Source organism: Erpetoichthys calabaricus, chromosome 11 (genome assembly GCF_900747795.2).
Source record: "Erpetoichthys calabaricus chromosome 11, fErpCal1.3, whole genome shotgun sequence".
In the NCBI taxonomy this organism is placed as follows: Eukaryota; Metazoa; Chordata; class Cladistia; order Polypteriformes; family Polypteridae; genus Erpetoichthys; species Erpetoichthys calabaricus.
In genome coordinates, this window is record NC_041404.2 from 45,036,719 (window position 1) to 45,064,252 (window position 27,534).

At 39.0% G+C, this 27,534-nt stretch overlaps 1 protein-coding gene across 2 annotated transcripts; it reads right to left on the reverse strand.

Moving 5' to 3' along the window:
- Positions 1-27,141, reverse strand: LOC114660375 (carcinoembryonic antigen-related cell adhesion molecule 3-like). Of its 2 annotated transcripts, none has more exons than XM_028813044.2 (9): positions 26,948-27,141; positions 25,430-25,729; positions 23,606-23,896; positions 22,279-22,578; positions 12,047-12,346; positions 8,603-8,863; positions 4,602-4,710; positions 3,218-3,282; positions 1-121 (listed from the first exon to the last, which is right to left on the reverse strand). In XM_028813044.2, exons 1-9 carry the CDS (start codon positions 27,003-27,005, stop codon positions 60-62), a joined length of 1,746 nt encoding a protein of 581 aa, XP_028668877.1. In that variant the 5' UTR covers positions 27,006-27,141; the 3' UTR covers positions 1-59. The 2 variants fall into 2 exon arrangements, with proteins under 2 accessions (XP_028668877.1, XP_028668876.1); XM_028813043.2 differs by having other exon boundaries at positions 3,218-3,285.
- Positions 27,142-27,534: the final 393 nt, after the last annotated feature.

Below are 27,534 nucleotides of genomic sequence, written 5' to 3' on the forward strand. Positions count from 1 at the left end.
TGCACAGGTATTGCAAGATTTTCTTCCATCTTTTTTTATTCATCAGCAGTTCAGAATAATCATTCAGTTTGGGACCTCTGGTCTTCATTCTCATCTTCTGAGTTACTTTGTGGCTCGTTTCCTGCAACAAAACCGAAAAGCTGCTTCAGAGACAATAATGTCACAAATGGTGTCTAGGCTCATTTACTTGTGTGCAAATTCTGAAATATTCTGAAGTATGCTTCATGCAACCCTACAGATTTGTGATGTCTAATGCTGCTCATTGTCTTGTATGGTCACCTTCTTGTGTGCATAGTTCACCTAACCGCTGACCATCCAGGCTCTTATTCGGTTATATGCAGGATGCTACATAAAGAACAGTGTGCAAAATGCATTCAATTTTTGCTAAAATATTTTTTTAGAAAAATGAAAGTAGTCCGTAAACAGGAATGCCCTTTATATGGGATCACACGTGATTTAGTCTTGAAGTTCACAGACCAGGGAAAGGGGATATAAAGGGTTTTTAAAGCTTTGAGTGTTCTCAGGAGAACAGTGGCTTCAATAATTGTAAAACAGAAGAAGTTTCAAACTACCAGGACTGTCCTTAGAGTTGGCCATCCAGCCAAACTGAATAACCGGGCAAAAAGGCCCTTGTTTAGGGAGGTGACCACAACCACAATGGTCAATCAGAAGTCCTTTGCTGAGACAGGGGAAACTGTTGGAATGATGACCACCTCAATGTCACTCCATCAGTCAGGCCCTTATGACAGAGTGGCTTGATTAAAGCCTCTCTTGAGTAATTGGCATATGACAACCCACTTTGCCAAATGGCATTTAGAAGACTCTGAGAGTATGAGAAAAAAGATTTTCTGGTCTGATGAGACAAATTAAACTCTTTCAGCAAAACTCCAAACAGTCTGTCAAAGACCAGGCACTACTCCTCACCAGACTAATACCATCACTCTAAGGAGGCATGGTGGTGGTAGCTTCATCCTTTGGGGATGCTTCTCAGTGGCAGAGACAGTTATACTGGTCAGAGTTCAGGGATGGATGAATGTAGCCAAATACAAAGAAGCCCTTTAAGAAAACTTGTTGGAGAGTGCACATAACCTTAGACTAGGATGATAACTCATTTTTCAGCATGGCAATGATTTGAAGCATAGAGCCAAGACAATTCAGGAGTGTCTTTGAGACAAGACTCTGAGTGGTCTTGAGCGGCACATTCAAAGGCCTGGGCATAACCCCCATAGGACAACTGTGGAGACACCTAACAATGGCAGTTCACAGACTCTTTCCATCCAGACTAACGAAGCTTGAGAAGATCTGCCAGGAATAATGGGATAAACTGCCCAAGCTCAGGTTTGCAAAGCTTGAAGGTAGAAATACTTTCTGAATACACTGTACATGCTGTACAGTGATCCCCTGCCTATCGCGGAAGTTACATTCCAGACCCATCAGCGCTAGATGAAAATCTGCGATATAGAAAGACCATATTTTTTTTTTTTTTATAGTTTAAGCCTTAAAATACCCCTCCCACATGCTTTAAACACATGTAAACTTATTAAAACACACTTTGTAAACACATATGATATGTGGATGTCGGGCTAAGGATACGAGTAACATCTATTATAAAAAAAAATCTTGGCAGGGACACCAGGGAGATGAGATTTGATCTTCTCAGAAGACAATCTGACATCCCGCGAGTGACATTTTAACATCACACAAGACAAGGCAGTGAGACAGAAGGACAGCTGCTGTGCAGACTTTTAAATGATTGACGTGCAGAGTGACAATCAGGACCGGCATCCCCCACCTCCACAACGCGAGTGGGAGAGATGTGAAAGTGGCAGGAGCATAGCGTGCCTCTAGGGGGTTGGGTGGGGTGGTTTGAGCGAAACGATCGAGACCAGATCATCTCGGAGAGACACTTTGACGACACACAAGACTAGACATTACAACCTTAGGAAGCAAAACCCGTGTGACTGTGACCTTTGCACATCACACCCTACTTACAAACAATTTAAAACAAGTTAAATGACATCTAACCTAGCAGTTGTAGGAATGCTTTTGGAAAACAAACTCCAGGTGCTCCCAGCTCTTAAAATGACAAGCAGAACATGCAACTTACTAGCAGATGATCCGAGCACTTCTTTCTTAGCGTGTGTTCAGCCCTCACCCCTCCTCCTCCTCCTCCAGAACGTGAGCGGCACAGATACGAAGTGGCAAAAGGACAGCTGCTGTACAGGCTTTTAAGTGACTGATGCAAAGTACGACAAGCACAACACAGAGCAGCAGCAAGACAGCCGCTGACCTGATCGCTTCTCCTTAGCGTGCGTTCAGAACCCCCCCCCCCCTTTCATAACGTGAGCAACATTATAAGTCCTGTGAGAAAGAGATTTAACCATGCCCAGGGCAGGAAATAAAGGACAAATATATTGTTTTTACAACAGTTTTAAAGTAAAAATGAAAATAATGCATATGTCACAATTCCTATGAAAATAACAATCTCTTTAAATTGTTTATCCGGTAAACCAAACCCGGGGGTGGGCGAGGGAAGCAAGCAGGGAGCGGAGCCCTCTAGTAATAATATTAATAAATCCGCGATGTAGCGGGGGATTACTGTATTGCAGGTGTTCGTGGAGATTGTGAAGTTCTGTTGTCTGAATGACCTGTTCTCATTGTATTTTTCTGCTATTCTAATGTTCTATTGAACCCGGAAATTTTTGGGAGCAATACGTGGCATGAATTAAAATTATTATAGGTCAAATTTAAATCGTCATAGGCCTTTCTGATTTAAGTAGATTTGTGTCCTGTTCCTTTTTAAGAATTGTTGTTTTTCCTAAAAAATATTTCTGCACAGTCATACGTCAATCTTTGGACTTACAGTATATTTCATATTTACTATATGGCTGGTGTTATGATTTAGTTGGGTAAAAAAAAACTTACATTGCCATTAAGTCACTATTTAAAATTAGAGTTTCAATGGTTAAGAATAAACTGTAATAGCAATGGCCCTTGTGAGTTCACCAATCATAAATAAATATATGTTCCCATTTGGCAACTATGCCCACAGCAAGTCATCAATACACAACATAAAGATGTAAAGAGAATTAACAGAAGAGAAAATGGATTAACAAGCATTAAAAAAGGGGAAAAAATGGCAAAAAGCAAAACCGTGTGAAAATGCACTAAAACTTGCAAACATCTCAAAAGTAGGGCAGTGTAGAAACATATTCACCTTCAGAATCATCGTCCTCCACTTCGTCATTCAAAAAGATTTGCCTTTGATAACATCTCTGCCTCCTGCTGGTTAAAACAAACAAGATGTAGGTGGCCATATTAATGATGTTCACTTCTTCAGACATCATCAATATAAAACTTTGATGTGTTTCATTTAGTTTGTAAAGTTTCAGTCTTTATTAAGATAGGACACACTTGCCATCCTTCATTTTAAGTTAAGTGGTTTTTCAGGTTATATGCATTTGAAGTCATTTATAGACACCTTGAACATTTTTTTTTTCTAAATTTACTGCAGAAAAAATTTTGGTAATTCCTTTCAATGGTTTACTAATATTAACAACAAAAAGCCACTACTGTATTTTGTGTGTGTGTTTGAGCCTGAAAGGAAAGCCAAAACACCCTGCTAAAATAATACTTTTAATTGATTAATGTAAACTAAATCAAATCTAAGATTTATTATTCAAAAGTGGTACTGTGTCTCTCCGGAAAATCCTTGGGTTGACTTTGTGCCGAATGAGCGATTGCTCATGGAGTCCCATTACCTGAATTGTGAAGGGGCATCAGTTACGGCACTACAGCCATATGGCGCGTTTCCCAGAGGGTGACCCAGCTCATGTTGGGGACCCGAGTGGCTGAACCAGGCAGATAGAGGGTTCATTTCCGGTGGGTGGGACTGGACCGCATGTCTGCCTGGGGGCTTGCCAACTGGGATCCCGAGTTGTTTCATCCTGTGGTGGGTGCGGCAACGCACTGTACCAGTGCATGCTCCCCAACTTGACTTCACTTGAAAGCACCAAAAATTTATACATAATTTAAAAATAAAATACTTCAATCATAAAACCAAAATTCAAACTACAAAAATAGCAAAGAGCTGAACATAACAGAAATTAACAGAGCTAAAAGTCAAACCAGAAAAATGGTCAAAAATATGAAAATCTTTCAACAAGGCAAAGCACATTGGAGGTTTGAAAAAATGCAACTGGAGAAGCAACAAATGCCACAGTGAAGAAGCTGTGGTGGCAGGTGACTTTCAATAATCCCTCGGGTAACTGCAGTGCTGGTAACAACACCTGAGGATGTTCATTTAATTAAAAAGTCTACCCCAAAGAACAAGGAAAGCAACAAATGGTAAGGGGTCAAGGATAAATAAAAAAAAAATATATAAAAGTTGCAGAAGGAAAGCTCAAACAAGGTAGTTGGGGGGAAAATAACACAACCAACAGAAAATTTAAGATTGGAAAGGCCAGACTTAAGTTTGATCTAAACATTTTTACCTCTTGACAAATGATTCCAAATATACAGGAAGGTGTTCTATGCATCTACTTAAAACACACACAAATACTTATATATGCACAAATCTGAGAGAGAATCGATGTACTTACGCTTTGTATTGTGATTTGCAGCACATTAAAATGAAGAAAGCGATGATCAACAGTATCACGAGGGAACACAAGCATACGAGCAAGTAGATGACTCTCACAGTTAGGAAAACTTTGAATATAAAGAGAGAATCAAGTAAAGGTTTATGTGGAAAAATATTAAGAAAAAAACTCCATGATATATAAATGTTTACATTGTTAATGCCTTTACGAAAGGCAGCCTACAATATCAGTATTCATTATTTTTATATCTGGATCATTTACAGTACATCGAAGTACAGATTACGGAGGAATATTTTAGATAAAACTAAATACCAAAAATAAATACATGCACTGTAAAATACCATATATAAATAAAATCCCAATGACTTAAGCATAAAGAATTAAATGTGCCATAAAAAGTGCTTTTTGTAGTTTATTCACTTATGTACTTATTTAGCAATTTTCTTCATGTTTCTACTTCTGCAACACCGTGTGAAACATGAAATATTCCTTGAAATGAAAACTGTCATTTTTCACCTGTCAAAGTTGAGATGATGGGCTCCAGTGAGACCAATTTTTTTTGTTTTTTGATTCATTGGCAAATTGTCAAATTTGCACCTGCCCCGGAGCCCCAAGATTCCCAAGGCAAGCAAAGCACATGCAGAGAGCTGTGATTGTGCGAGTGTAGAAGAGTTGGCTAGAATAATTCAAGACATCCTGAATCCATCAGAGTCTCAGGGGTGTTCATCTGTGTGGCGTCTGCCTATAAGTGTAGCACTTCCCATAGGAATGAAAAAAAAATCCAAAAATAGATCTCCTTAATATCTTTTTTGGGTTGTCCTAGACAACAATGAGATCAGAAAGAAATAAGATGGAGACATGTTCTTTCGTCTCTTGCTTCTCAGTTAAAAAATACCCTAGTCTTCTCACAAGTGCCTCCTCTTGTGTTTCAGCAGAGATCGAACAATGTGCTCTGATCTTCCAAGTCATGTCTTCACATTTTTTTTATTTTGCAATCAAAGTATTTGCATTGTGTGCTCAGTAATATATGGTGAAATGTATGGACAGATTGTTTGTGGTAATTTAAATACTTTACTATGATTACCAAACTGTAGTCAGCGCTTCTAAATAATTCTTTTAGTTATTCTAATTTATATTTCTGGGCCCCAGTTAGATCATATCACATTCTGGAAGAAAAGGTAGGCAGCATAGCATAGTGTTTAAGAATTTGGACATCAAATCCTGCGATTGTGAGTTCAAATCCCACTACTGACACCATATGACCATGAGAAAGTCACTTCACCTGCCTGTGCTCCAGCTGGAAAAACAACAGAAATGTAATAGAGGGAAGTGAAGTTAGATAAAGGCTTGAGTCTAATAATAAGTAAAAAATATGAAGTGTTGAAAGAGATTTAAACAAGACTAGAATGAGATCTGACAAAATATAACATGCTTTTAAAGCCACATTCTCAATTATGATTCCTTTTACCTCCGTTGTATCTCATGTCCCCTTCATTCTAAAGCTTTTTCTTCTAAGAAATTTTAGGAGGAACATCTGTGACAAAGTTGATTCTTAAATGAACCATAAATGAGAATCTCAAGTCTCATGAGCCATCAGAGATCAATTTGCGCTGTAAAATATTCCTAAGCATTGATGGCTGAAGAATTACACACACTCTGCCAATGATTCACCAATCAAAATCATGTACTCACTAGAGCCCGCCCTCTCCATTTTGACAGGTTTTCATTTTAAGGCGTATTTCATGAAATAAAGGCATAATTTACTAATATATTTCATGAACCATTTAGTTTATGGTCACATATGATAACATTTGTACATATTGACATGTTTACCTACGTATTTTATTTTCTCCAACAATGTATCCATAATAGTTGGCCACAGTGACACAAGGAGTCAGTGGTGTGTTTTAAAGTCCACATCTTAAATGCTTGCCGGTTATTCACATTAATTGCAGTTTCTTACTACACAATCATCTGTCTTTTTACATGACGTGGACTAAATATCAGAATCTCAAAATGAAACAGAAGTTGAACATCAAAGCAATTAAATCACAATTTCAAATGTGGCTGCCAAGATGAATCCTATTAGGTAGATTGCCAGTTAGCAGTATGTGTTGGCTATAAAAGACGTAGGACAATTAGCATGTGACATGTGAGTTTTTAGAGCCATAGGATGCAACTAGCAGAGTTCAGAAGTGGCCAAATATTTGGCGCCCAGTTTGCAAGTGCATTGGTCACAAAAACTGCAAAGTTGTTTCATGTGCCCAGGAGAACAGCCCAAAAATTATGACAACATATATGCTAAACGTAGAAAGACTGCATTGTTAAAGAAGAGAGGTACTTAAGATTTGAAAACAGATATTTCAGAGGATGGTTACCAGATATACCAAAAATTACCACTGCAGGTCCGCTACCCGGTTTCAACAAAAACTGTACACCATCGGCTTCAAAAAGTAAAAATTATCTGTATACAAGGTTGATGCATAAAGGTGCAAAACCCGATATAAAGGTAACAGAACCTAGGCCCCTGAGCAATGCAAAAAATTAGTATGGTGAGTCACCTTTCAAACTATTTTCTACATCCATGTGTGGTGGCTCTGAGTCTAGTGTTCTGCACCAGCAATCAGAATATGCCAGGTTGAATCCCGTAAACCCCAGAAGTGACTCTACTTGAGCAAAACCCTTAACCTGCAATTGCTTTGTCTTGGGTATGACGTTAATCTGCATCCAGCCCTACAAGCAGGTCCTCCAACATTCAGGGAAACCGTATGGGTTTGGTGGCAGGATTGGCACTCCTGTTTCAGTGTGGTGCTGATGTGTCATCTGTTGCATGGCTACACTTGGGTTCCAATCCAGTTGGTTTGTCATGTGGTGGGTGTGCCAACGGGCTGTATCAGCACATGCACCTAACCTGTCTCTCTCTGTCTCATATGTATTTGAAGAAGGCACATGTAGGCCTTCAACTCGGCAATTCTTGTGAATTGTGGGATCCATAATGATATGGGCAGCCATCTCAGGGGAGTCATTGAGTCTGACAATTGTTCTGCCTGGTTGTATTAAGGAATATGGGGCCATTTTACATGAGCAATGGAGAGGTGGTCTCCTAAAGGCTGACAAATAAAAAACAAGCCAATCTAGTGGCCATCTTGGAACCTGACACCGTGCAGTATGAATTTTGTATCCTTAAAACATCCTATTGAATGAAGCTTTATATGTTTCCTAATGGTACCACTCTTAATAATAGATCTGTAATGACATTTGATGGTTGTTTACTGGGTTGGATGGTCCTTGTAGAACTGTTGCTTGATAAAGCACCATTTCATTCTGGGAAATGTTCTTTGCATATGAAGCTGGTTCTCTGCACTTTGAAAAACCTCAAATGTAGGAAAAAAAAAAACAGGACACTAACAGATTAAGAAAACCTGAACTTAGCCTGTGTTATTGCATGCAGCAAGAGTCCTTCTAAAATCAGGACCCATTGGTTTTTCACAAATCTGTTACCATCTATTCACGGCTAGTTACAGTATGGAGCCTGGTACGGATCTAAATAAATAAGTTTCTTTCTAGAACCTTCATGTGATTGGTCTTTTGGGAACCAAAAATGGTTCCCCTGTGTCATCGCTCTGAAGAACCACTCTGGCACCGTTATTTTTTAGAGTGTAGATAGTATTGTAGAGTCTGAAGTATCAACATAAGGTTGTTATACTCAGTAATCATGCTGCCTTAAATTGGCAATGTTCTGCATGGTAATAAGAATTTCACTCCACTCTGTATATGTGACAGTAATGTAATGTTTCTATAAACCTATTAGGTTATTAATTACTCCAAATCACATCTATACAAATGTCCGACTCCTGGTACATATGTGTGCTTTCAAAGCTCCAGCCCGTGGCTACCTCACTCCTTGTTCATGTGGTCACTATAGGTGGATTCTCTATTCAAATCAGTATTCGTTTATTCCACATGAAACTCAAAAAATACAGTAGCCATTTTATAATTACCTTCACAGAAGAAGGGGACAACATCACTTTTGTTTTTACTGACTTTATTCTCCACATGACAAGAGATGTTACCAAAGAGTTTTCCCCGAAGCAGCAAAATGTTGTTTTTCCTCTTGCTGTTCAAAGTTTTATTGGTCACAGGTGTTTCCTCGTTCAGCAGCCACCTGAGCGAGACCCCTGAGTACTCATTTGAGAGACACTCAAACTTGACTTCTCTTTCCGACAAGCACTGAACTTTTACAGTAGGCCGTGATAAAGAATCTAGAAAGGGCAAGAGAGTTGAATTAATTATTTTTGGTGGCGATTCCCGCTGTTCTCTTATTTAATGTTAATCGACACACACTACACAAAGCACCCAAACTCTACTAGACAGAAAATGACACGACACCGGGAGCAAAAATGACCAACTAATGCCTGCTCTTTTTTTTGTACAGATAACGTTCTTGAACATTACTTAGCTAATTACTTTTTATTGCATTTAACTGTTCACATACGTTATTAACATGGATCTTAATCCTTTTAAAAACTATAGTGCAGTTTTAATGCTAGAGTTCAACTTAAAAGAACTGACCAGTTAGACATAATCAATATGAAAGCTTTAGGAAACCACTGAGCAAGCAGTCAGCTTGTCTACTATCGGCCTCAAATTCAGGCCAAATGAACCAGGTAGGTCTGCTTAAAAACATGCAGGACTTTACGTCCCTCTCTGGCTTCATTATTTTAAACAGTAAGCTGCAAAAAACTAAGTTCAATCTGTTCCAGCAGTGATGATCAATCTTTTTGGGGAAAGCAAATTGACAAAAGCGTAAAGGATGTAAAGGCTTTCCATGACTATTCCAATAACTGTCCCATTAAGCAGCTGCTTTATTACAGCAGCAGTGAATGTTAAATATGGTGGTTAAGGTAAGAAAAAATAAAACTGTAAAATTATCACAAAAATGTGATGAGTCTCAAAAAAAACAAAAAAAACCCAAATGTTGTTCCTTTGGAAGAAAGCAAATGTTGAACCAGACAGCCTATGAACCAAATAAATACAGTAGATAAAAACTTTCAGTTTCCTTGCTTCACTCATTGCCCCTTTACTCAAAATGCATAAAACTTCCTCCGTTCTCTACACTTCCCAAAAAAGTCGCATATGAAATGACACATAATATTTTAAAAACAAAAAAGTAGTCCATTGTCGTAATATTCTTGTCTATCTCCTCTGATTTTAGAAATGAGTCATCCCAGACTTACCAGAAATTGCGACAAATGAAACTTTAAGATGAAAGCTGTAAGAAAATGCTTTACAACCGAAAATCACACAAAGTGTAAAGTGTATTGCCTGTATGATGTACCCCATAAACAATATCTGTCTGTCTGTCATAATATTAATAAACACCGCCACCTCAGACAGTGTGGAAAAATGTAATAAACATAAATGAGTGATTTGTAAGTTCTCTTAACCCTGTACTATATTTAAACACTACATCAACACATGATTTGAAGTTTTACCTTGTGAATTTCATTGTTCATTTTGAAAACACACACTCGTGTCAAGTCTCCAAAACGTTGGGACAGTTGAGTGTTCACATCACCGTTTCACTTAATAAGCATTTGGACGCTGAAGCCACCAGTTGCTTACGTTTAGCAAGTTTTAGCTTTTCCCCCCTTCATCTTTATGTCTTCAGCAGTTGTACGGTGCATTCGTTACTTCAAAATGCGCGACACATTCTGAGTCGGAGACTTGTCGGGAGTGCAGGCAGGCAGACCAGTTTGGCCGATATGCACTCGAAAAGCAGCCAGAATGTCATTGACTTTGTTTCTGGTAGGACTTTTCTCTTGGGGAAAACACAATGGCTGTTTTTATTTTATTATGTATTTTTTATTTATTTATTTATTTATTTATTTTATTTTATCCAAAGCATTTGAAATGTTGACTTGTCAGACCACAGAACATTCTATGCTACTTTCAATCTCGGGCGAGACCAAGCCTAGAGAAGTCCACGATGTGTGACTTCACTTTTGCATAGTAATGTTTTAACTTGCGCCTGTGGATACAGCAGCAAATGGTGTTTGAAAGACAAAGGTTTGCTAAAGGATTCGAGAGCCAATGTCATGATGTCCATTTATAGGAGCATGACAGTTTTTAAGACAATGACATCTTTGGGATTAGAGGTCATGCGCATTCAGAAGTGCCCATTACACACAAACCTGATATTTTGACAGGTGCCATTAAATATTTGAATTGCTGTATATTACACATTTTAGAGGATGGAATGCCCAAATCCTCTTTATTTGTCTTTGGAAAACATTGTTCTCAAAGTTCTGGATTATTTGATAATGCATCTGTTGGCAAAGTGGCGATTCCCGCTGTTGTTCTCAAAGGACTGGGCTTTTTTGAAGGCTCCTGATATCCTGTAACATGGTTGCCTCACTCATTTCACATGACCTTGTTGTTTCAACTTGCCACATCAACAATAGTCGATTAAACTACCAAGTCTTAACTCTTTTGGGATGTGTTGCAGGCATCATCATTTTCAGAATAAATGTATATGTTAAAAAAAATGTAGCTGATAAGGTAAACATGAAATACTTTGTCTTGTATTCAGATACAAATAGTATAAATCAAAGTAAATTTACAAATCAGTCCTTTTTGTTTTTATTAGCATTTTCTATACTGAATAACTTTTTGGAACTGGGGTTGTACTACTACTACTACTACTACTACTACATCATTATTAATTTACAATTAAACAATATTTAATAATGAACACAGCATCACAGTTCATTCATCCATCCATTTTCCAACCCGCTGAATCCGAACACAGGGGATCTGCTGGAGCCAATCCCAGCCAACACAGGGCGCAAGGCAGGAACCAATCCCGGGCAGGGCGCCAACCCACCACATTATACACACACACACACACTAGGGACAATTTAGAATCGCCAATGCACCTAACCTGCATGTCTTTGGACTGTGGGAGGAAACCGGAGCACCTGGATGAAACCCACGCAGACATGGGGAGAACATGCAAACTCCACACAGGGAGGACCCGGGAAGTGAACTCGGGTCTCCTAACTGCGAGGCAGCTGCGCTACCCACTGCGCCACTTCATCAGTTTATGCAAGAATTATTTGAGCTGTTTATCAATCCATAATTTTTTTTTTTTTTTAAAGTATATAAAGCAGATTAATAATTCTGCATTGTTGTGCAAACTTTTGAAAAGCTTTGAGGTAAGTTGTCATAAACAAACTAGTATGGATATTAGAGAAGCTTAGATAGAGAGCGTATATTCACATAATTGAATACTCACCCCAACCAGAAATTTGTTAAAAAAAAAAAAAAAAAAAAACCCACAGAAAAATTAATTTGTAACAGTACCTCTTTTCCTTAACTTTTTTTTGAATGATTGACTCTGTCATGATTACCATACTGTACATTGGTTTTAATTATTAGTTTACCTTCTACAGATATACTGACGATCCTTTTTTCTTTAACTCCATGTTTATAGAAAAACTCAACGCTGTATTCTCCCGAGTCATCCTTCTTGAGTTTGTGTATTTCCACAGAGCCATTCTGATGAACGGATATTCTGTTTTTGTAGGGCCAGTAGTAATTATAGGATTGACCACTGAGCTGTGCAATATGAGAATCTCGCTTCTTCCAATGAATATCATAAACTTTTTCAGAAGGACTTGCTTTGATGAACAAATGTGCTTTTGTACCTGTGGTCATGGCTATTGGAGAGTCTTCAATTGTGTCTGGAATAACAGTGATAACATAAATGCTTAGAAATGCTCTGCATGGGGAGAAAAAAGTAGAGGTAATCATCATTAAAACATTTTTTCTTTTTAATTTTCTAAATCATTAATTAATTGATTGCTTATAAACTGAATAATCATTGATTTTTCCCATTTTCCCCCTTGAGGTTGCTGGATATCATGGCTGGCCTGTACACTGGTACAGTGAGTGCTGTGCAGAGTGGAGGCAAACCTCTGTGTATTTCCCAGTTGATTCCGGGGTTTGTCAGGGGTGTGTTTTTTTTTGCTCCTACTCTGTTCAAATCTTGTATAGACTGGGTGTTGGGCAAGGTCATGGGGTCCAGTGGCTGTGGGGCATCTGTTGGTGAAGAAAGATTCATGGATCTTGATTTTGCTGATGATGCTGTGATCTTCGCGGAGTCAATGGAGGCTCTGATCGGGGCTCTCAAGAGACAGAGCGAGGAGTCTGAGTGTCTGGGCTTGTGAGCATACTGATAAAAACCAACAGCCCGGTCTTTAACAACCTCTTGGGCACAGCCATCAGCAGTGTGTCTGTTTGCAGAGAGAGTGTCAACCTCATCGAGAGGTTTACTTAACTTGGCAGTGACATTCATGTCTCTGGTGACTCTTCCTGTGAAAGTCAGTAGATGGATTGGGAGAGCATGGGGGTGTCATAAGGTCGCTGGAAACGGGTGTGTGGCGCTCCTGATGTCTTTGCAAAAGGATGAAGGTCCAAGTCTTTAGAGTCCTGGTGCTCCCTGTCTTGCTATATGGTTGCGAGACATGGATGCTATCCAGTGACCTGAGATGAAGACTGGACTCCTTTGGTACTGTGTCTCTCCAGAAAATCCTTGGGTACCATTGGTTTGACTTTGTGTCAAATGAGCGGTTGCTCATGGAGTCCCAAATGAGGCACATTACCTGCATTGTGAGGGAGCGTTAGTTACGGCACTATGGCCATGTGGCGCATTTCCCAGAGGGTGATCCGGCTCATAAGATCCTCATTGTTGAGGACCCGAGTGGCTGGACCAGGCCAAGGGGTTGCCCACGTAACACCTGGCTGCGGCAGATAGAGGGTCATTTCCGGAGGGTGGGACTGGACCACATGTCTGCCTGGGGGGTTGCAAACCAGAATCCTGAGTTGTTTCATTGTGTGGTGGGTGCAGCAACGCACTGTACCAGTGCATGCTCCCCAAACTGACTTGACTTTATTTTAGCTTTTTGCTACAGTGAAGATACATGAATAGAGACTGAGGAATAGCACCCTCTGCTGTTTAACTGGGAACTCTGCATGGGCATCAGCTTATGAAAACATGCAAGAAGGCAACTAGGAGAGCAAAACAGAAAGAAGAATTAAGTGTTAACTTACAGTACATATAAATTTAGACAGCAGGCTTATTCATTTATTAAAGGAATGGATTGAAATATTGCATTGTTTCAATATGTGAAGTGGTGTTGCTAAATTGGCCCGTGTGTGTGTGTGTGTGTGTGTGTGTGTTGACCTTAAATGGACTGACACAATGTCCTGATTTTGTTCCTGCACTGTGCCCAGTGATTGCTGGGATAGGTTCCAGTTTCCCCACAACACCACCCAGGAGAAACAAATTATGAAAATGAATGAATTATTATTATTATTATTTATTAATTAGTTGCAATTTTCCCTGAGCGAACTGGACACCCAAGATGTTAGTGAGATGAGTCAGGGTGTTGCAATTGGTGTTGCCCGGTTGGTGCTGTGGTGGAGCAGAGTTTGGGCTTTGCTGACAACAATAATAATAATAATAATAAAATTATTATTGGCTGTGGTAAACTGTGACTAGAAGAAAGTCACTGTTCCACTTGCATATTGTAAAAGGTGACTAAAGGAAGATGACATCAAAAAAGATATCTGGCTATACAATTTTAACTCCATTACCCAATTTGAGAGGGGAACAACATGTGTCAATCAATAAAACATGCATAGGGATTATTTTTTTATTATTATTATTAAATTAGCTGTGAAAGCCTGTGCTGTAAAAAGCCCGGGCCCCTAGAAACCATGGATTCTGGCACTTCAATCAATCAATTGCATCGGTTGTGTATTAGCAGCTCCTCATCAGTTTTGTTTTGCTGAATGCTCGTCTCCATTGTCTATCAGCTGCTAAGCGTGTTTTTCTCTCCTCAGAGGTTTCGTTTTACCGATGTGCTTGTCTTGCTTGTGTATTGGCAGCAGCGGTTTCACTTTATTGCTTTCTTTGAGCCTCATGCTGTAGCCTTGCACTTCCAAGACAGACACGCGTAGACGTTTTTGTATAAGATATAATACACTGGAGTTAAAGTAATGCTCATTATTTTTTATAAACAATTAAGAACAAAGCTGACAAGCTGGTTGTCTGACTGTGTAAAAGTTCTGAATGATGGCCCTTTGAAGCCTTCGATACCAAATGTCTTCTTCAGATCCTTCAATTTAAATGATTTTGTTCAATATTGGAGAGCTTTTTGGTGCCACCCTGTTAACAAACCTATTTAATCCGAAGTCTAAGAAGCAATGCAGGAAATAACAGCAGACGGAGCCTCAGTCCATTTACATCGGACAAGTTTTGAGTCTACAGTTAATCCGACAAGCATGGCCTTGGCCAACAAGCCCACACACACCTATGTAGAGTAAACAGACTCGTCACAGACAGAGTGACTGCATCTGAGAAGTTCTGAGACTGGGACAGAGTATGTTGCAAATATAGCCTAATTATAGCAACCATTGATGACTGTCTAATTTTTGCTGAGTATCTCATATCCGTTTAATGTGTATCTAGTGCTACTTTCAAGTTACAGCATTCAAAAGAGTCCGCTATGTTGTGTGCGTTAAGAAAATGTTCCATTCTACCAGCATACTTAGTTTTAATGTATACCTCACCCCATGTAAATTTAATGCTGTGAATTTGTTATTTATCCCATCTGTCATTTGCTTCCTTTTAAATGTCTCTAGTACTTTAAGCAAATATTTTAGGATTGTCCTCCAGTCTTTGCTTTCTGAACTTATGTTTCTAGTCGTCCTCTCGGTAAATATTCCCCTTTAGTCTCATATTTCTTCTCCTTGATCTCTCTTCCTTCAGCTTGACTTTTATCCAGCAGAGGTTATTCTGTCTGGGCACCATCTCTGTAGATCTTTCATTGGAAATCTCCTGATTTGCTCTCTGAAAGCTTCCAGAAATCCTCATTTATTTATTTTTTTACTTCAAAGTAAATGCAAGTTTGGTGACGGAGTCAAAAATCACCAATTTTGGAATGGCGTCTGTACGAGTGTGTGTGTGCATGTGTGTCTGTACACATATGGATAAAGATGATCCGCTGTGGCAACCCCTAATGGAAGCAGCCAAAAGATTACAATTTTCAATGGATGACTCCATACTAGCAGAAAACAAATTTAGAACAAGCGCTTTCAGACATATTTGCCCTGAACCCAGCGACCTTTGTACAATGATATCTTCTGGCACTATCTTGCATGATGTTTGCCTTGTCACAGGCCCCATGCCTATTGTTTTCATCCAGTTTGGTTGTGTACTTGTCTCCATATTCTTCGAAAACGGTTTGACAAACTGTATTTCCATTGATAACTGCCGTAGACGTTGTCCAGTTTTAACTTGGTGGTTTTGTAGTCTGATCTGTTTAGTGATGGAACCTGAACTATTCATTTGCAACATTTTTGCATGAGGATTTTTTGAGATATGAAATTTATTTAAATATATATTGGAACGGGCAGCCAGGATTCTTACCTGGCCAGGGGAAGGAGCTTGCATGGGCATTACCTCTCCCGGGACAACAGTGGGCAGTCCTGCTGGCTTGCTACAGTGCCATACAGCAGGGAAGCTCATCCCTGCTGGGGCCCGTGGCCACCACCAGGGGGCATATGGAGAATGGCTGAGCCCTCTTCTGCAGGGCTGCTGTCACACCCAGAAGTACAGCCGGAAGGAGATCATGGAAAAGCTGGAGCACTTCTGGGTGCCCTATAAAAAGGGGCCAGTCCCCATCATTCTGAAGCCAGGAGGAGGAGGACAAAACCTGAGGAGGAGTGGAGGCGGATGGACTGGCGGTGAGGAAGGGACTGAATTGTGTGTTGTGTTGATGATTTGTGCACAGTGTGCTTTATTGTAAACTAGCTGAAATACCCAGCGTTGCACGGGAGCAAAATAAAGTGTTTTTTATTTATTTATTTATTTTTTGTTTTTTTTAAATTAAGAAAAATATAATTAAAAAAACCCCCACAACTTTAAAAATAAAAAATAAATTAACAAACAATGAAGACTCACTAATGTGCTTGTTTTGTGGTCTTGTATGTATGTTATCATCCAGTTGATGCTCGGAACCGGACAACTCTATTTAATTTCAAAAGCAACAAGAGCGTGGTGCTGCTCAAACACAAAGAATACTGGCATTCACCTCCAGTTCGCCCTTTGGTGGTCGTTCAGAGTGTCAACTGGATGATAATATGCATATAAGACCTCACGATCACCCCCAACCCTATCCAGAAGGGGGTGGGTCAGGGTTGATTTCACCCTACATGTATTTTTAGTCGACCAATGAGAAACAGTGTACCAAGTTTCATGAAAATCGCTCCATCCGTTTCGGAAGTGATGCTGGAACGTACATACAGTACATACATATAGATAAACCGGGTGTTGTGTTGAACCTGTGTCCTGCCTGTCTGTGTCTGGGTTGGCTTCACAATATGTATCCACTCAAAGAAGATGGCTGAGAGTTTGTTTGCCCTACCAGAGGACATGCTGGATGATGAACATAATGATGTGTTTATGGCTATTGAATACACAAAAACACACATGCGCAATAGATCTGTACAGGTGGGCATGGCTAGAGGTATTAAGACACCCCCTGTACCAATCTGTCTGTCTACAGAGCTTTTTTAACTTATTTTTGACTTGATGTGTCATGTTTTCAATTAATAATGTTTTAAATTAGTGTAATACATTTTATTTATTTGTAGGCGCCTTCTAAACACTCAAGGACACTGAACAATAGACAAAACTAAAATACAAAAATTAAAATCAGACAGAGCAGTTGTAATCAAAGAGAAAAAGCAGTCTTAAACAAATGAGTTTTAAGTTTAGATTTGAAAAGTGAAAATGATTCAATATTTCTAAGCTCAGATGGTAGTGAGTTCCAGAGCTGGGGAGCAGAGCAACTGAATGGTGGTAAGATGGATGAAGGGGATAGTCAAGTGGATGGAGGAAGAGGATCTAAGGGTACAGGAGGGAATGGCAACATGGAGGAGGTCCAACAGATATGGAGGGGCAAGGTTGTGGAGAGCCTTTAAAGTTAACAGAAGAATTTTTAATTTAATGTGGAACTTAACTGGAAGCCAGTGAAGCTTCTGTAAAACGGGAGTGATATGGTGGATAAAGGGGGTTCTGGTAATGATGTGGGCAGCTGAATTCTGGACCAGTTGAAGCTTATAAAGAGATTTGTGAGAAAGACCAAAGAAAAGGGAATTGCAATAATCAAGACGAGAAGTGACAAGGCTATGAACAAGGATAGCAGTGGTGTGAGGAGTGAGGGGCGAATACGATTAATGTTACGCAAGTGGAAATATGCAGACCAGGGAGATGTTACTGATGTGGGACTGAAAGGATAAAGTACTGTCAAGGATGACACCTGTGGGGAAAGGGAGACAGAGGAATTATCAATAACAAATGAAAAATGATCAGTTTTGGATAATGTTGATTTTGTACCAAAATTAGGAGAACCTCAGTTTTGTCACTATTTAATTTAAGAAAATTTGAAGAAAACCAGGATTTGATTTCTGCTATGCAATCAATTAGCGAGGAGGGTGGAAAGGAAACAGTGGGTTTAAGACAGTTTAATTTGGCGTATAAGAAATGTAATGATTTACTTCATGAGACAAACATGTGTAATAAAATAGAATAGTTGTGTGAAATATTTGAAATATTAAAATGTGTGTTTTTATTTAAATATTCACAGCTGTAATCAAAATCCTTCAATTTTTACCCTATGACATGGACCCATAGACTGCTAGATCACTAGTAAAGGATCAAAACTCAAAAATAACATCATATTCGTAATCACTGGCCTTGAAATGGCCTAAAACGAGACCCCACATGCTTATGTTTGAAATTTGTCCGTTTTAACCTTCTGAAAGTGTCTCTTAAAGGGCTGAGACCACCGGTAAAGAAGCAGATGTCAAAACACATGCAGTATGCAGTGGAAAATATTCTCATATTCATGATCAGCAACCTCGAAATAGCATAAAGCGACACACCACATACATCACTTATTATTTTTCAGTATATTAAAATGTCCTTCTCTTTAAACATCTGTGATAGACTAATGCTCTATCCTGTTTTTTTTTTTCCTGCCTTTTATTTGATGCTGCTGTTATGTGCTCCAGCCTCCTGCAAGCATGAATGAAACAGTTTTTTAGCATGCTGTGCTCTCCAGTGGATTGCTCTACTCTGTTAGTTATATCACTTTTCTAAAAGCAATGACCTTATGTAGAAAAGGATAAAAGATACCTTACACTACAGGCACTAAATGCGTTCTCCATTACGGTAAAAACAACCTCAGGGCTGCATTATCTGCACATAATGATTCAATATCTGTCTGACACTCTCCTTTCTTGGAAAAGCGCCACAGTGATCTGCTATTTATCATACAGTATTTGGATACAGCTAACAATTTTGAATCTCCATTTGATATTTCCTTGAAAAGTTGATATTTAGGAAATTTGAATCACAGTTAGCTACAGAACTTCCACATCCAACAGCTGACAAGAGCACAAGAATCTTTTTATCACATGATATTGTAAAAGCATATTTCATGTACACATAGTCCATCTAACTGTACTCTATCCTCACTGTTATAACATAACTTACTGTTACAAAAATATGTAATAAACAAAATAGTGATAACAAACTGTTTGATGAAGTGACTAAAATTTTAAAAATGCTCCAGCTTTCCAATAAGCTGACCAAACACACCAGAATGTTACAGCAGGCGTATATTTTCTTACTTATTTTATTAATAACCAGTTCTCTTCAGTCCTCCAAAGGCGTGTATATATTGTTAGTCCTAAATTGGAACAGGTATAATTAGATGTTTGCATGCATGCCCTTTGACTAACTTCCGCCCTGTGCGCTATGCTATCAACCAGCTCCCCACAACTATCATGTGGACAAGCCAGGTCAGGTCAGGTTGGGGAACATGGACTCGTGTCTGCAGGTAATGTGCCTCATATGGGACTCCATGAGCAACCATTCATTCAACACAAAGTCAAACCAGCGGTACTGAAGGATTCTCTGAAGACAGTGCCAAAGGAGTCCAGTCTTCGTCTCAGGTCACTGGATAGTGTCCAACAACCATATAGCAAAACAGGAAGCACCAGGACTGTAAAGACTGGGACCTTCGTCCTTTTGCAAAGATATCCAGTGACCTCATGACCCCCCATATTATCCCAATCCGTCTATTGACTTCACAGGGAGAGTCATTAGAGACGTGAATGTCACTGCGGAGGTGCTGTAAGTAAACCTCTCAATGAGGTTGACATTCTCTCCGCAGATGGACACGCTGCTGATGGCTGTGCCTAAGAGCTCATTAAAGGCCCGGCTCTTGGTTTTTATCAGGGCAGTCGCAAGCCCAGACACTCGGACTCCTCGCTCAGTCTCTCGAGAGCCCCGATCAGATACGGATTGAATCCGCAAAGATCACAGTATTACCAGTAAAGTCAAGATCACTGAATCTTTCTTCACGAACAGATACCCCACGGCCTATGATGGACCCCACAACCTTGCCCAACACCTAATCCATGCAAGCACTGAAGAGAGTAGGGGCAAAAGCAGACCCCTGATGAACCCCAGAATCAACTGGGAAAAATGCAGAAGTTCTGCCTCCACTCTGCACAGCACTCACAGTACCAGTGTATAGGCTGGCCATGATACCCAGTAACTTTGAGGGGATCCTGTGAAGTTTCAGGATGTCCCACATGGCAGCTCGATCAACTGAGTCAAACACTTTACGAAAATGGGCAAAGGTTGCTAAGAAACTCTGCCGATATTCGTGTTTGCACTCCATGAGAACCCACAGTGTCAGGATGCAGTCGATGGTAGACCTCTTAGACATAAAACCAGACTGCTCCAGTTGCTGGTAGGTGAGCATGTGAGTAAGAAAACTGATGGATAATTATTCTTTAATAATAATAATAATAATGTTGTTCTTCTTCTTTTGGCTGCTCCTGTTAGGGGGTGCCACAGCGGATCATCTTCTTCCATATCTTCTTGTCCTCTGCATTTTGTTCTTTAACACCCATCACCTGCATGTCTTCTCTCACCACATCCATAAACCTTCTCTTAGGCCTTCCTGTTCTCCTCTTCCCTGACAGCTCTATCCTTAGAATCCTTCTCTGAATATACCCAGCATCTCTCCTCTGCACATGTCCAAACCAACTCAATCTTGCCTCTCCGACTTTGTTTCCCAACCACCCAACTTGAGCTGACCCTCTAATGTCCTCATTTCTAATCATATCCATCCTTTTCACACCCAATACAAATCTTAGCATCTTTAACTCTGCTACCTCCAGCTTTGTCTCCTGCTTTCTGGTCAGTGCCACCGTCTCCAACCCATATAACATAGCTGGTCTCACTACCATCCTGTAGACCTTTCCTTTTACTCTCGCTGATATCCGTCTGTCACAAATAGATAGATAGACAGATACTTTATTGAAGAAGGGGCCTGAGTTGCTTCGAAAGCTTGCATATTGTAATCTTTTTAGTTAGCCAATAAAAGGTGTCATTTTGCTTGGCTTTTCTCTTAATCCCAAGGAGAAATTCACATACTACAGCAGCACCTTACTGATACAAAAGACAATATTAAATTAAAGATTGATAATAATGCAGGTAAAAACAGACTAACTTTATATAATGTTAACGTTTACCCCCCCGGGTGGAATTGAAGAGTCGCATAGTTTGGGGGAGGAACGATCTCCTCAATCTGTCAGTGGAGCAGGACAGTGACAGCAGTCTGTCTCTGAAGCTGCTCTTCTGTCTAGAGATGACACTGTTTAGTGGATGCAGTGGATTTTCCATAATTGATAGGAGCCTGTTCAGCGCCCGTCGCTCTGCCACAGATGTCAAACTGTCTAGCTCCATGCCAACAATAGAGCCTGGCTTCCTCACCAATTTGTCCAGGAGTGAGGCGTCTTTCTTCTTAATGCTGCCTCCCCAGCACACCACCGCATAGAAGAGGGCGCTCGCCACAACCGTCTGATAGAACATCTGCAGCATCTTATTGCAGATGTTGAAGGACGCCAGCCTTCTAAGGAAGTATAACCGGCTCTGTCCTTTCTTACACAGAGCATCAGTATTGGCAGTCCAGTCTAATTTATCATCCAAATCACTCCTGACACTCTTCTCCACCCATTCCACCCTACCTGAACTCTTTTTCACCTCTCTTCCACAATCCCCATTACTCTGTGCTGTTGATCCCAAGTATTTTAAACTTGTCCACTTTCGCCAACTCTACTTCCTTCATCCTCACCATTCCACTGATCTCCCTCTCATTCTCACACACATGTATTCTGTCTTGTTCCTACTGACCTTCATTCCTCTCCTCTCTAGAGCATATCTCCATCTCTCCTAAAGACAATAAAGAAATAACTTTCATTTTCTAACTGGCCTCCTGAGTTTGCGTGCGTCAGATGGATTGGTATCCCATTTAGGAAAGGCTTTTGCGTTCAACATGCCAGACATCCCTTGGAAATTCCAAACTGAATTAACCAGCTCTAACAATATTATGTTATTTTATGTTTTCTCATCCATACATCCATCCATTTTTTAAACCTACTTGTTAAACAGTAGGGTCTTTAGGAAGCTAGATAATTTTACCTTAAACATAGCAACCATCCACATCAAAACATTAAGAAAACTTACTGCTGATGAATAAACAAACAGCTCCAACCTCCTCGATCATCCCGTTTTCGTACAAGTGGATAATGTAGATTCCACCGTCGTCCTTTTGCAGTCTGGTAAGCTTTAATGTGCCGTTTCCATCCACCTCGCATCGGTTTTGGAATTGCTTGAAGCATGTGGCTGACTCCAGTTTATACTCTGCTACAGTGCTGTTGTCCTTCTTCCACACAAAATGGGAGCCGTTGAACATTCTCCAGGGCAGGGGGTTGAGCTCAGCTGAGTCACCTTCCTGTCCTTCTTCCTCTTCAAAATAATCGGTTTCTGTGTATTAACAAATAAAGTTACTGTTGCTATTGTTGTTAAAGATATTTTTTAATTTTATAATTACATCTAGTTGCCACCCTGACATTGCAAAACTGGTCCTAGTGAAGGTACGTGTGTGTGTGTGTGTGTTCACCTTGTGATGGACTGGCGTCCTGTTCAGGTTTTGTTCCTACACTGCTGATATACGACTCTGCCTTGGATAATGAGGGATGGCTCATAATCCAGGAACATTCCTGCAGGCTACTGACTTGTACCTGAATCTGTGTACTGTAATCCATAACCCTGGCCAGGATAAGTGGACCTGAAACTGAATGGACTGGCGTTTAGGTGTCAGCTCAGTGTTTTCAAAGTAGTGGAGCAGATCCACTCTAATTAAAGCTGTGCTGTTCCTAGATTATTTGTAACTGTATCTTACTAGCCCCTTCTATATTAGGAATGTAAATCTTTGTGATGCCTAGTTCAGTGGCGCCCATTTTATTGCCATCTAGTGCAAACTTTCAGTAGAAGGATGGATGTGCAGCTACCATTCACTCTAAAAAAAACATACGGGTTCTAAAATGGCCTTTTACTGTGTTGTGATGTTCCTCGTAGATCAACTACATTACGTACTTGACAAACAACCGTTTCATTCTGTGAAGGGTTCTTTTCATATGAAATTGTTTCTATGGGATTTGAAAAAGTTCCTAATATGAAGACAAAACAGAATTTTTGAATGCATAGTAGGCTACTAACAGATCAAGAAAACCTGAACTTGTCCTGAGTTATTGTATAGAATAAGACTCTTTTCAATTTCAGGAATCCAATGATATTTCTCAAATCTGTTACCATCTATCCATGGCTATTTATCAGACCTGTTGTGGATCCAAATAAAGTAGTGTTCTTTCTGGAACCTTCTTGTGGATGGTTGTTTTGGGGAACTAAAACTGTTTCTTCCAGTGCATCGCTTTGAAGAACCACATTGACATCTTTATTTGTAAGGGTTCTATTTCTACCCATTTTTTAAAAAAAATAGAAATCAACTTACCAAAAACGATTAGCTCAAAATATTCAGTATCTAAAATTTTGTTGCCGTCTGATTGCTCCACTGTGTAACTACCAGTATCATTTTGTTCAACGTCATCCAGCCTCAGAGTTCCATCTTCGAAAACACTATATCTCGTGTCCGAATTTTTAGAAATGTCAGGAACAGAAAGATGTTTTACTGTTATGACACCTGTGTCACTCTTTTTCCAAATGATGCTCTGAGTATTATTTTGAATTTTATTCTTTAAATACAGAAACAGTGATTTCTTTGAAATCCCATAAACTGTTGGAGCTATAAAATAAGAAATATGAAACAGCAATAAATAGATGAATAAATAAATGAAATAAATCAATAATTATTGTTATGAATTAATAAATAAAAAGAAAAGAACAAAGAAGAAGATTCACACATTATACTTGGACTGCTACAGTCATCAGTTGATATCCTGCATGCTAAACATACTGATGTTCTCTATATTTAGTATCCTAAAATAAAATAAAATAAAATTCAAATTAAACACTGTAAATATATCTGGGACTTTCTTTCTTTCTTTCTATATAGAGCAGTGGTGTGTAATGGTTAATGTTTAATAAAAAGTATATTCAAAACTCAAACTCTTTCTTTCTTCAATAAGGTCTCAAAAGAATTGATTATCGAGATCATGTATGTCCATTATAAATTTGACACAAAATAAGAATCGGCCTAAACATCAAAAATAAATTCTTTCTTTCTTTCTTTCTTTCTTTCTTTCTTTCTTTCTTTCTTTCTTTCTTTCTTTCTTTCTACAATGAAACTTTGAAAGTATTGATAAGGGAAAGACGTGATCTTGATAATCAATTTTATAATAAAACAAGACTCAAGTTAAACATTGAAAATAAATCAATCTTTCTTTCTTTAAAATGCTTTAAAGGTATTGATAGGGGACATATGAAATTCTGATAAATTCTGATTTTTCACACAAAACAAGACTCAAGTTAAACACTAAAAAAAATCTTGGAATACCTTTCTTTCTGTAATTCTTTAATAAAGTTTTAAAATAAGTCGGTATGATGATCAGGCACTTCCCTTATCAGTTTGACACATAATAAGATTCATGTTATACATCGGAAACAAATCATAGATATTCTTTCTTTCTTTCTTTGATAACGTCTTAAACGAATTGATCATCAAGATCATGTATCTGCGTTATTGGTCAGACGCATGTTAATGATAATAATAATTTTTTTAATTTATATAGTGCTATTCTCACTACTCAAAGCGCTCAGCAATTGCAGGTTAAGGGCCATGTTCAAGGGCCTAACAGAGCAGAGTCTCTTTTGGCATTTACGGGATTCGAATCGGCAACCTTCCGATTGCGAGTGCAGATCCCTAGCCTCAGAGCCACCACTCGGAAGTCTTTCTTTCTTTCTTTTTCTTTCTCTTTCTTTCTTTCTCTTTCTTTCTCTTTTTCTCTTTCTTTCTTTCTTTCTCTTTCTTTCTTTCTCTTTCTTTCTCTTTTTCTCTTTCTTTCTTTCTTTCTTTCTTTCTTTCTTTCTTTCTTTCTTTCTTTCTTTAACGATCATCAAGATCACGTGTCTGCGTTATCAATCGGACGCATGTTAAGCATCGGAAGCAAATCCTGGTCTTTCTTTCCTGAGTATGAAAACTGAACTTTGCGAGCCGTATTTTCTTAAGTTTAGAACAGTGCGACCTCATGAAAGAGAAGACGGCGGCTTACAAATTTACTTTCTGATAAGTAGCCTATAAGACAAATCTCATTTACACGTGCAAAGTGCAGACGAAGTCGTCAAAAAGCACCGACGAGTGTATTCAGGCATCGCTTACCTGCTAGATAGACGCCATAGACCGCTTTGCTGAGGCTCTTGCCATCCTTGCTGTAAATCTCCACAGTGTAATTTCCAGAGTCGGTGTTTCGAGTTTTACGCAACAGCAAGGTACCATTTGGAAATATATGTACTGACATACTATTGGAATGGAGTGTGCCGTTTTTTAATTTTGCCAGAGGTGCCTTGTCCTTTTTCCATGTGATTTCGTGAATTTGTTTCTCTTGCACTTCTTTTTCCAAGTGTAAAATAAGCGAGTTTCCCATTTCTGAATGCACTGTAGAAAAAGTGGTAGCTTTTGCTGTAAATAAATAGCAAAATAACAAACAAACACATAAATAAAAAGATTTGTGCATACTTGTACACGTTCAGATTCAAGTCATTAATTAATAGATCATAATAAGAAAACTGACAAATGACAAGCAAGTATAAAGACGCTGAAATGCCTGTGCTAACTTTCAAGGCTAAACAACCTTACGTATGCATGTCTTTTACTTCTTTTAAAAAAAAAAAAAAAAAAATCTCATAATCTGAACATCTCAGTGTGCTGTTGATATTTTATTGTATTCAAAACTTGGTTCATAAAGGTAAAATTTAAAGAAGAGAACGAAAGTATTGCAGCTTGCAGATTGTAAGGTAAGTAAAATGCGACATTCAGTGACTGCGTTGATCTTAAAAATAAAGGTCCTGTAATTGCACGGTGCCGGGTTTTGTGGTTTCTTATAGAGCCATTACTTGACAAAGAACCATTTGACTCTGAGAAGGCTATTTATTTAAATAACTTTCTGTAAAATCAGTTTTTGGAGTTTGAAAAGGTTCTTAATATGTGAACAAACCCGAAATCTTAGGCTACCTAGCAGACTACAACAGATCAAAATCTGAACTTAGCCTGTGTTATTGTGAAACAAGAGTCACTTATAAAACCAGAAACCCATTGGTTTCTCAGAAATCTATACAATCTGTTCATGGTTATTTATTGAATCGGTTGCAGATCTAAATACAACAACAATAACATTTATTTATATAGCACATTTTCATACAAAAAAAGTATCGCAAAGTGCTTATAAAAAAATATAAGAAAAAGAATAAGAAAATAAAACATTCCTTCTGGAACTTTCCTGTGGACGGTTCTCTTGAGAACCAAAAATGGTTTCCCTATGGCATCGCTCTGAAGACAAACTTTAGCACCTTCATTGTTAATAGTGTTTAGTTATGGAAGACGTGTAGTAGTGAAGAAGAGACGGCCGCACGGTCAGAAGTGAGGGATCACGGAAAGCGCAGCCTAGCCAGTCAGCACATGAGGCACAAGTATATATTTGGACGAATAAAAATAAAAGTGTTTTATTTCAGATTCATTATTGTTAATATTATTGATCACTTCTGTATCGTTGATTATTATTTATAAGGTGCAGTGAGCGTCAGTCCAGGCGTGGCTGCTGCACCATCTACAAGCCTAAGTGCAGATTTCTACACGATCTCATAGACACAACACATAGAGATTCAGCAAAAACGTGCTTACCATACAAAAACGAAGAAATCATCCATTCGAGGACCAGTAACAATAAATAGACGTGCATGTCCTTCTATTAGCAGCGCACGGTTCACCATAAATTAAAAAGATGAAATCGACTTGGATACCTGCATGTCAGAAGTGAAACTTCGGCGGTGACAGCAAAACCAAACCATCCTGCATATAACAGGACTTCCTCACTTAATTCTAGCGGAAGATAAAATGAATCATCTAAGCGACAGGCTCTTGAGAGATTGCACAGGTTTATTTTAAATGCTAAGAGCACAGCTTTGGTTGACCATACCTTGTTTTCGATCTAATATTTGATAATCTATACACTCTTTAAAAATAAAAGTACCACAGTTGCTCTTCAGACAGATGCCATAGGCAACCAGTTACAACCGTCCACTTGAAAGTTCTAGAAGGAACTTCTTATTTGATTAGATTTGTAACAGACGCCGCACGTACAGCCACAAATATAGATAATAAATTTGTGAAAATACACTGCCTCGCAGTAAGGAGACCTGGGTTCGCTTCCCGGTGTTCTGACATTTCAGCATATTTTGTCAGAATAGCCTACCGGTAGTGCAAACTGA